The following is an 11,702-nucleotide window of genomic DNA, read 5'->3' as shown; positions in this document are numbered from 1 at the left end:
TGTGTGTGTGTGTGTGTGTGTGTGTGCTATAAGGTGGTGGGTTGAATGGTGCGTAGCGAACTATCTTCAGCTTCCACGGAAACCAGGTCTTGAAAAACTTTCCTGACCATGAGACTACTGGCCGAGAGAGCAGCTGTGTACGACGTGGTCTCAGGAAAACCGAAGGGGGATTTCTGTCCTGTGAACACACTCGGTGACGTACAAATAATCAAGACAGTTGGGCGTAAATACACGATTTCTCTCTCTCAGTACTCACGAAAGCCACTTCAAAAGAGTCTAGGAGGTAAGGTTGCGGTTTTGTGCGCGCACTCTCACCTCAAGCTGTTTTGGAGAGGTAGCCCGTATTCTCTTTTAACTTGACACGTATTTGAATACTTAATTTCCATCAATAACAACTCCACTTGTTTTTTGCCGTTTGGACGTGGAAACAGAACCGGGCTCGCCCACACAAGTTCTCCTTTTTCTGTGACTTTTTGTTGTTGTAATTATTATTATCAAGAAACCTATATTCAAGGGGATGTACACTGAGATCAGTACATTTTTCCTATATATCAGCAGTTTTGTGTACAGTTACATATGTACAGTTATATATAAAGTGTGAGCAGTGAAACAGACCATGTAACATCACACCGCTATTTTCATGACTTCTATACAGCTCCAACTCTCAGAATGAGTACTTTTAAATATCACTCCAGCGCTTAAGTCTGCATTTACGCAGTAGGCAGGCCTACATATTACAATGCGGGCACACACAGTCCAAAAAAAGAAGAAAGACAAAAAAAAAAAAAATCCAATTTCAAGCCATACTGGCTCTCCACACGCCTCGGCCCACAACCCACACTGAGTGTCTGTGGGAACATCTGTGATGTGAACGGTGACGTATGAAGAGCCCTGGGTGGGTTTGATTTTCCTCTCCACGAGCCCCCTTCCCCTCCCACAGACACTCGCAGGCCTGGCTTTCTCTCTCTCGCTCTCACTCATTCTCTCCCTCTCTCCGATCTTCTGTTATCTTCTCGAGAACCATGAATATTCCTCCCACCTTTCGGTGGCCATCTGAGGATCCCTCAGAAGTTGCGTGGCTTGTTTTGGATGGGTAATGAGAATTAGGAAAAGTTTGTGGCTGTCATAAAAAAGCACTCGGATTGTCCACATAGCGTTTATTTTTTTGTTTATTTTAGCTTTGTAACGTGTGTGCGTACACCTGGAAATGACACAGAACTGGCATAGTCTATGATATAGTCTATACATTCATCTCTTAAAATAACAACAACAAGAAAAACCGTGATTAATTAATTATCTGTGTCATGTGTGCTGCCATTAACAGGACGGTATCAGGGCCTCACAGAGGAGGCCCTCTGTGTTACATAAGACAGAGCTGTGAAGGTTGTAGCACACATATACGGGGAACGTTTAAACAGCTTTGGCTGGATTGTGCTCACGTTCTGATATACTGTATGATGGCGCGTTAACGCTACAGCAGAAAGGTGGCCTGGAAAGCAGCTCGAGATTCACACATGCACTGAGTCACTGTCGTGACGCTTCTGAGGGGTTTGTAGACGCACATCTCCATCTACTGGAATTACAACGGAAGAGCATTTGAAAGCAACACCGTCCTTCGTGTCTTTCCCTGGCCAATGAAATTCTTACTTAACAGAGGTGTGGCCATTATTTTACCCTTACCTTAAACCTTTATAAAGCATATAGCATGGTTTCAGAATCAAATGAAAAGAGGTTTATTGTATTAAAAATGATACTGGTTCCCTAAAATGTAACTGTGTAAAGAGCAAGGTGCCCACAATGTAGCAAAAAGAAAAACACACAATCTGAGGTGCACAATGCAGTAATCTACACATTTTATATCAATGCAAAGAATATTATCCATCTCATTTGTTAATGAGTTCTCGAGCTTTTTTAAAAAAAAAATTGACTTTTGTCACATTTACATACGTCAGATCATCAAAGTAATTTTAATATTACAAATACAATCTGAGTAAATGCAAATTGCTGTTTTTAAATGATGTTTAAATGTTTTGCTTTTGTCTCGTCAGTCCACGGAATATTTTCTCCCAAAAGTCATGGAGATCTTCAGGATGTTTTCCAGCAACTGTGAGATGAGGCTTTGTGTTGTTTTGGGTCTCCATTGGTTTTCTGCTTGAGCTCTCACATGGATGCCAGTCTCTTTCTTATTGTTGAATCATGAACTTTGACCTTAACTGAGGAAAGTGAGGCCTGCAGTTTTTTTGTTGTTGTTGTTGTTGTTTTGTCTGTGACTATATATGTGTATTTTGTCACTAACACGTCCTTATTTCGATTATCAAATAAAAAACATCCCTGTATAGAATTCAGCATCTTCTCATTTATGCTAGCCAAAGAAAATTTCCTAAATAGAAAAAAATGTTTTGTATGTGCATTTTGCAGAAATCAAAGTGGAATGTTTTACAAATAACACACGTTTGTACCTGGTGCCGGACTGTTTGATCAGGAACGAATGCAGTTTAGAAAACTGGTGTATAAAACAGCTTTGTGCATGCCAGTGCTCTTACACAAATAGTGTGAAAATTGATTGTGTGCAAGAGGGCTACCGCAGAAAAACAGACAATCACAGCTACAGCCAATTTAGTATTGCCAGTATAGCTGAAGAGTTCACAGAGAGAACCCACACAGGCACGGAGAGAGCGTGCAAACTCCACACACAGTTGGGGAATTTGAACCCAGGAGCATTTTGCTGTGAGGCGACAGCGCTAATCATTGCACCACCAGGTGGTGCAGTCACAAAGCAGCTGTAGATTACTATAATTACAAATTTAAATAGATATTTTGGTGCTCTATGCGTTCTTTCTTGACACACCCCTGGATGTGCAGTAAAGGTCCCACCCAATTCATGGACTGCTGCAGAAGGTGTTTTTGCTCATATGGTCAACCCACTGGGTTCTGTAGAAGGATGTCTGTTCATTACCATCTCAGGTCTGAACACCGGTCTGTCAGGATATTTATTAAGCACCTGATTTTATTCTAATCAGGTTTTTGAATGAGCACATTTTGCTTAATGTGTCCAAAATGGTGTTATTTCCTATAAAGATGATATATTTGAAAATGCCTCTTCTTCTATTAAATATATATTTATACAGAATATCAATTTATAATGTAGACATCATGCAACTTTTAAGTTCTGATTACAGAGTTATTCACTGACCCTCCCAGACCTGGGACACTTGCTTGTAATATAACACCAGCAAACCCGCCTGTGTGCAAAGTGTCAGGATTACAGCAGCTATTTATTTTCAGTCAGAAACAATGTAACAATGTAAAAACTGTTCACAATCACGAATAAGAAAAGTCTTTGCTTTTACTGTTCAGCATGTTTTCCATTTTGTATTGTATGCAGCGTTATATCAAACGCAGCTCACCACAGAAAGTTTCCCTTTGATGTCAAGGTAATCCACTGATAGAGGGTGTGAATGGAACAGGGATGCACAGAACTGCCATTCAGCTGCACCGTGCATGTATTTCTGAGAGAAGATGAACTTAAGTGATAGGCAGAGGAACAGATAACTCGTGTTCTGGCCTTTGAAGGTCAGATTTTGATTTTGCGAAACAAAACAAAAAAGATAATCTCATTTATGTTAAAGTTTGTTTCAGACACGAGCCTTGTCAATAGTCAGTAATGACCTGAGCTGAAAAGATAAACGCCGCCGCAATTATGTCAAAGTTTATCTTATCGCTGAAGTGCTGGCACACTTGCAGTCATCAGCTCAATTCCACGCGGAGTCATTTGTGAGCCTCTCTGTTCTGCTCTGTCATTTACTGTGATGATGATGACTTTCACAGAGGACATGTTATTAGCTAACATCATCAAGAGGCACCAGTTCACCGCAGAAATAGCTGCAGTGAAGAAGTGAACAGCCACACACACACACAGTCGCTCACATTGTGCCTCGTTGTCTGGAGTTTCAACAGACAAATGTCAAGTGCTGTGTGGCATTATCGACATGACGCACAGATTGTGTTCTCTCCATTTTCCCCCTGCAGAGGGAACCCACTGTTTGACAAAAGATGATTTATGTGTGAAATCCACAAATTAGTCATTTTAAATTAGACAGTGTTATAGAGAGATACGCCACAGTGTCACCATAATCACCTGGTTCTGATTTATGTGCATAGTCATGGTAAAAAAGAAAGTATAACATCTTCCAGTTGTGAGGTTTTACACATCAGGATTTTGTCTTTAGCAGGTCTCAAAATAAGGTAAATAGAAGCTCAGATGAACTAAAAAATATGACATATTACACCGTGTCATTATTTATGCATTAGAAAAAAGCCAAACTGGAGAAACAGTGTGTCAAAAACTTTTAGAACCACCTTTAGTAGCAACAATGTGGAGTTCTTGTTTTCTGCTGGACTTTTTTAGTTTCTTACTTTGCAGTGGAGCAACTTTGGCTCAGTCTTCTTTACAACATTCAGTTCAGAGTTTTTCAGGTTCATTCATGCATAGCTCTGTTAAGGTCCCACTACAGCAGTGAGTTTCAGCCAGATTGAGGCGTGCACGTTGACTCGACCAGTGCAGCACCTTGGTTTTGTCCCTTGTCAGTTGTCCTGTTGTGAGTGTGCTGCTGTGCTGGGGATCATCGTTTTGGTGCACGATCCAGTTTAAGCTAAACTTTATCTGCTGGACAAATCGCCCCACGGTTGTCTCAATGTGCCCGGGCTCTGTAGCAACAAAACAAGCCCTCATCACCTTTGTGTTTGACGGTTGGTAGGAGGTGTTTGTGCTGATAGGCGGTTTGGTTTTTGCCAAATGTGGTGCTTTTCATTTGGTCTGATCTGTTTTGGTCTAATTTGTTCAGATGCAACTTTGTAAACCCAGTCTGTGCTGCCATGTACCTTCTAGACACAAAGATGCTGTATTGATGCAGCCTTTTTCTAATTGGACTGTTATGAACCTTAAAAGAGTCTGAGATGTGGCTATGTTTTTGTTTCTTTTCAGTGTCTCTGAGGATTGCGTTGTCGTGGTGTGACCTTGGGCTGAATTTGCTCCACTCCTGTAAAAATTGTGGCTGCAAACCAGCAAAGTGACAGAACTCCTGCCTTAAATGGGTGCTCACACATGCTGATCATCAGTTAATCAAGTGCATTTCATTTGTTGCACTAATTCCTAGAGAAAAGAATAGAATAGAATTCAACTTTATTGTCATTGCACATGCATAGGTACAGGGCAACGAAATGCAGTTTGCATCCATCCAGAAGTGCTTTAGTGATATAGATATATTACAATATATATTAGCAATAATATAGATATGTGAGTATATTACAGAATTGGGGTTATAATGTACACGGTATGAAGTATGTTGTGAATATTCTATAACTATAAGTATGTACAGGCTGTAGTGAGTACAAGCTATGTACAGGATATGAACAGGATATAAATATGAAAAACTATACAGAATATGAAATAAATAACTTTACAGAAATCTGAGATATACAGCTATATAGAAATGGGAACTATGCAAGTTGTAAACAGCTGTAGGATTAAAAATTATCGAATGTACAGAATGATTATTTACACAGAGCTATACAGTAGTGCAGTTAAGATAAGTGAGATATAATTCCTACAGAGGCTATATAAAGTGCTAGTGGTTGTGAGTGGTGGTTCAGTCCATGTTCAGTCCAAATAATTATGTACTTAGGTTTTCATAGGTTTTAGCTTAGTTTTGATTAAATAATTCTATGGTATAATTAGTCATATTAAAACCTGTCAAGAACTGCACAGTTTTTATTTTGTCCTAATGTGTAAAACCTTAGAATCGACAGACTGTACCTTGACCATGACCAGTTCAGGCCTGAATGTTTTCTGTTTAAATGTTTCTAGTGCTAGAAACATTGATGCAAAATGTAGAAAAGAAGTTTTCAGTATATGGACTGCTCATATTTCTTCAAAGAAACTGTCTGATCTGCAGGATCAGGACAGCTTGCTCCAAGAAACAAGATCTCGTTATACTGATACTCTTGGAAATGTCCTGGAATCAGCACTGGTGAGAATATCGTTTAGATGCGTTAGATGTTTATCCCTTAAGTTTCAGCAACCCCAGATATCTTGTCTCTCTGGCAAGTGTTAAGATGTCCTCGCACTTCTAAAACACGATAGTACAATTGCACATGAAATAAGGACATAAAGGACACTGACATCAAGCACATGACTAAAAATTGTTTACTAAGTAAATAATTATACCACTTGTTTGTTGAGAAGCACTCTGCTACATGTATTCATTATAAGAACATTTGGATTCCCTCAAAGTGATGGGCTGGAGACGGGTGAGAGAGTGACAGCTGTCTGGGTGGGAGGGTAACCACACTTGACACGAAGCATCAGCCAATTAGGGGCTCACAGTGGTGAGAAGACATCTCACAGACAGAGCGGTGGAGGAAGAGGTGGAGGCCACGCTTTGAGATGCTGATGCTCCAGGCCTGCGGTGATGAATGCTTCTCCTGGGTTGACTTAATGAGTTCAGGGACAGAATGATGTGAAAATGAATCTTTATTTAGCCAAAACAACTTTTCCTTACTCATGAAAAATTAACACATGGGAATATAATTGGTGATGCGCGAGAAGGTAACGCTTCAGCTCAAACATCAGCGAGCAGCAAGAACACAGAAGGAGGAAGTCAGCTGCCGCAGGCTGTCTGTTTCCAGAGCTTTGAGGTTTCCGATACACGACGCAGAGATCTGTGCGTAGCTCTGCTCAGTGGGGGTCCTGGTATTTGAAGGAAGGATTGCACTGCAGTATTTATTCACAGGGATACTAGATGCAAATTTAACCTCCTCTGATAAAGGCAAGAAATGTTCTGTGACACATTTTTAAACTTTCCTCCATCAAACCACAATCACTTTATCACAAGTCATCCTTTATAAAATGTTAATAAGCTGTAATTAAAGTAAATAAAGCTTTACTTTCCCTTCATAGACTGATGTTGAGCTATTGATATTTTTTGAAAGCTTGTGGAAAATCTACTTCCCCAGAAATCTTTGTGTTATTTTAGTCCTTTAACCCTTTAATCAGAAACCCAGGGAGTGGGCATAATCTAGAAAAGGGCTCCAGGACAATGGTGTTGATATGCATGCAAAACTTAATATAGTAAAAATGCATAACACCACAAACCCTTAAGCACAAAGTAATTAAAAAGCATTAAAATGCCTGAAACTAAAAACTTTTTTTTTTCATTTCTCTGATGATTTCTTTGTTTTTGAGTTAATTTAAGGGCTTATTTATGATCAAGTTGAACTAATTCAGTAACTGTGATTTCTCTATCATTTTTTGTATTGTTTTCACACATGTGACACCATCGTTAATGTGTGTGGTGATGGGAGATGTGAGTCTGTCAGGTGGAAGAGAGTATTGCATATACAGCCACTAAGGAAAGAAGTAAGACTGGAGGAACGGGAGTAAAGCTACCAGCAAGTGACGCCTGCTTTTCAGCTTCAGCCTTCCCTGCCCAGTAATCCTCTGTGGGCTAAGTCATCACACCCTACCCTACCCTAAATCTCTATATTGGAGAAAAGTGTGCAAGACTTTTGTGGGGAAAAAAAAGTTTTTGAAGTGTGTTCCCTGATTGCCATGACTCAGAAGAACAATTTAATCAAAAACAAAAAAGACATCATCTAATAATGACATAAAGGGATATGCATGCCTTTAAAATGGACCGCTGTAACACGCTGTTCACCAGAGTCAGTCAATCATCTCTTGTCTGTTTATTATTAGTCCAAAACGGTGCAGCGAGATTGCTGATTGGGACATAAAAAGAGCGATCGTGTTACTTCAGTGTTAGCAGCCTCGCACCAGCTCATTACACAATTGTATAAAGTGGCATTGCTTGTGTTTAAAGCTTTTAATGGTCTTGTACCTGTGTATGTGGTACACAGGCTGTGCCCATACGCTCCATCCAGATGATCAAGGGTATCTTCTTCATCACTCCTGATCATGTCGTGGCTGAAGCTTAGTTTAAAAGGGGCTCATGCTTTTGCTGTTGTTGCACCAAAACTCTGGAATGACCTCTGAGTGACCTCAGACATCAGCTATGACTGCTTTTAAATAAAAACTGAAGACAAACTATTTCTGACTAACTTTTGGAAAGAGTCTATCTCAGCTGCTAGGAATCTATTTATTATGTTTTATTTTAGTGTAAAGCAGTTTGATTTTAAATGTGCTAAAGAAATAACATTTACTAACTGACTTTCTTATTACCCCGATTGCCTAGGTTTAGTGTTAGGATTAGGGTTGTACCCTCAGTGGGCGTGTTTGCGGAGTTCTAGAGTATGGCCTGCTTTTCAACGATGAGAGCAGGTTAACCCTGAGCTCATGTGATAGACATGAAAGGGTCTGGAGAAGGCGTGGAGAACGTCATGCTGCCTGTAACACCATTCAGCATGAACAATTTTGTGGTGGATCAGTGATGGTCTGGGAAAGCATATCGATGTAGGGCTGCACAGACTTCTGCAGGGCTCTGTGCCATTCGAACCCTGTCTCTAGCTGTCTTTTGCAATGTGAAGTTTATTTAGTAGTGCGTGATCAAAGATGGGACTTTATAGAACAGCTAAAATATGGTTTTCATAACTTAACTAGCCAATACTTTAGTTTAATTTTTGCGTTGTAGAAGAAACCAGTTGAAATGTCATTAAAAAATAATAAAAAAAAAAAATCTTTAATAGCTTTTAAGATATTTATGTTCAAACATTACATCAGATTTTAATGAGCAGGAAAAAGGGGTGGCTGAAAACAGCTGGTTGGAACTTTGTAAAAAACAAAACAAAAAAACAATATCTTGAAAAGTATTTGATACATCAAGTACCATAAAATGGGAAATGGTATATGGTCGAGCAGAAAGTGAATGTGGTGCAAGGAGAGAATTCACCAGGTCCCCCCGTGTGGTTCTGGGATCTTTGCTCACCGTTCTCATGATCATTTTGACCCCACGGGATGAGATCTTGCGTGGAGCCCCAGATCGAGGGAGATTATCAGTGGTCTTGTATGTCTTCCATTTTCTGATGATTGCTCCCACAGTTGATTTTTTCACACCAAGCTGCTTGCCTATTGTAGATTCACTCTTCCCAGTCTGGTGCAGGTCTACAATACTTTTCCTGGTGTCCTTCGAAGGCTCTTTGGTCTTGGCCATGGTGGAGTTTGGAGTCTGACTGTTTGAGGCTGTGGACAGGTGTCTTTTATACAGATGAGTTCAAACAGGTGCCATTCATACAGGTAACGAGTGGGGGACAGAAAAGCTTCTTACAGAAGACGTTACAGGTCTGTGAGAGCCAGAGATTTTCCTTGTTTGAGGTGACCAAATACTTATTTTCCACCCTAATTTACGAATAAATTCTTTACAAATCCTACCATGTGGATTCATGGATTTTTTTTCCACATTCTGTCTCCCACAGTTGAAGTGTACCTCTGGTGCAAATTACTGACCTCTGTCATCATTTTAAGTGGGGGAACTTGCACAATCAGTGGCTGACTAAATACTTTTTTGGCCCACTGTACCTGCTGTTACCAGAAAGCATGTATGAAATCTCACCTACTATATAAAGTAAACTAAAAGAAAAAAGGGAGAGAAACCACAAAAAAGGCACGTGAAACATCGGGAATGTTTAGAAATGTTTTTATTGAGAATGAAAAGAAAAGCACAGAAACACTCATTTCAGCAAGCTTATGGTAAATCAAACAAATTAGTTCTCCCTTTTTGTTTTCTTATAAAACATTTACATCTAACAGTTCCCAACTGTAGAAACACATGGCCTACTTATAAAACACCCACAGTACATCAGTGATACATGACCGAACTACCGGAGCAACCTTATCTGGCACGGATGCAGCCCCTGCTGATTTACTCCGATGTTGTTTCTGAATACTAAACCTTCCCCTCAGGTATTAGGCGCTGTTGTTCTCATACCAGAACACTTGCTTTCAGGTCAGTTAACTGTGTTGGAAAAATCTCAGATACATTCAAAATTATGATTAAAACTTTTGACGTTCTCCACTATCATAAACTCCATGACAAGCAGACTGCACATTATGGAATCACAGGACTAATTAATGCATTTAACAAGTGACTAAAGCACAAATCAAAGCCAGCTAGTAGACAGTTGAGATAAGTAGCGGGATGGTGATATATTGTTTTCAACATTGTCATGAAATGTAGTACTTTGGGTTTGACATGTTTGACTCATGCAGAAGTGCTAATACTGCAGGACTTTTACCATGTGACCACGTGTTACACTGAGCCATAAAAGCAAATTCCCACTAAAGATGCTCTTGATAGCTGGCAATAAAAACATTTTGCAGCCATCATGGGATGTCTTAAGTGTATTTGTTATTGAGCCCTTTCAAAATATTGAGACTACTCAGCTTTGAGTAGTCTTCTTAAATTCATTTGAAAATTTTTTCTTGGTGTTTCGTTTAATCCTGGCTGTTCAAAGAATCGATCGGGTGTTCATAAGCTTGTCACTTAAATCAGATTATCAGATCATTTTTGTAAATCAAAGAAGTTATGCCTGCGATTTGAAGATAGTAATGAGAGCTTAAATTTGTATGGTTTAGTTTAGTTAGAGGAGAAAGGATATAACTCCCTTTCAAGGGATTGATTTTTGTATATGACGATCTAGAGGATTATCACTAAGAATACATGTATCACCATCTACAAACCGCTGCCACTCCCCTCCACGTCTTCCACTTCCACCGAGCGCTTACGCAGCACGGAGTTTCCCATTCTGGGCTGCACGGGCAGCTTGGCCTGGCAAGGGGCCCGGTACTGAGGCAAGCCGGTCTTGGTGGTATCCAGCTCCTCCGGGTCGTCTTGCTGGGCTCTGAGAGCGGCGATCACGTCCTTGTCCGAGGGGCTGAGAGTCAGGCAGCCGCAGGGACGAACGCCTTCGACATCCACTCCGATTTCTCCGGCCTCTCCAACCTCCTCCGGCTCATCCTCGACCGTCATGAAGGCATCACCCCACAGGCTTTCGCAGAGATCTCTGCCGTGCTGGTACATCTGTAGGTGTGCAGAACACAAAATTTATACAGATTATTTTTCTCTGCCATCCACAGAGATACAACCTTGACTTTTAGTGCCAGCATTCAGAATTCAGCTTTAATACCAAATATTAGAAAATAAAAAGCAAGTGTTTTATTACATCTTTATCATTTCTGCTGGTACCCTCACACAAACCACAGAGAAGCTTTATACTGCCTCTCTGCACTCACCTCCAACAGAACGGAGGTTTCATCCTGTTAAAAGGGAGTTTTTACTTCCCACTTTTGCTAATTGTTTGCTCATTTGATTGTTGGGGTTTTTCCCTTTACATCTGTAGGTTCTTTACCTTACAATAGAAAGCTCCTTGAGGCAACTGCTGTGATTTAGCACTACATAAATGGTAGGCACAAAAAGTCGGTACCTTACAGTTACAAGACTGAAAACACCCATGTGGACGTGCAGACCTTTTAATTAAAAAAATAAAATAAAATAATGAAAAGGGGAAAATGTTAACTAGATACCACCGCAAAGCATAAGGCGATTATTTTTTTCTATTCACAGTTTTCTGTAATGTTTAAATATTCAGATTCAGCACAATCCACTAATGCCCAGATTTGCATAAATTTCCATAACAGAAATCTGAACACTGGGTAGAGCTGGCTTCAGAGTTAGCGGTTCTTCATTTTGCTG

General features: G+C 40.1%; 1 protein-coding gene across 1 annotated transcript in view; it reads right to left on the bottom strand.

Annotated features, from left to right (window-relative positions):
• Positions 1 to 9,631: 9,631 nt before the first annotated feature.
• rtbdn (retbindin) overlaps positions 9,632 to 11,702 on the bottom strand; it is a 12,480-nt gene continuing 10,409 nt past the window's right edge. The window contains exon 6 of the mRNA XM_005738036.2: positions 9,632 to 11,030. Coding sequence (XP_005738093.1) covers positions 10,683 to 11,030 — 348 coding nt within the window. The 3' untranslated portion in view covers positions 9,632 to 10,682. The remainder of the gene's footprint in view (positions 11,031 to 11,702) is intronic.

This window comes from Pundamilia nyererei, unplaced genomic scaffold, assembly GCF_000239375.1.
Source record: "Pundamilia nyererei isolate P.nyererei 1_Seehausen unplaced genomic scaffold, PunNye1.0 scaffold00081, whole genome shotgun sequence".
Taxonomy (NCBI): domain Eukaryota; kingdom Metazoa; phylum Chordata; class Actinopteri; order Cichliformes; family Cichlidae; genus Pundamilia; species Pundamilia nyererei.
This window is presented reverse-complemented; position numbering and strand designations above follow the sequence as displayed.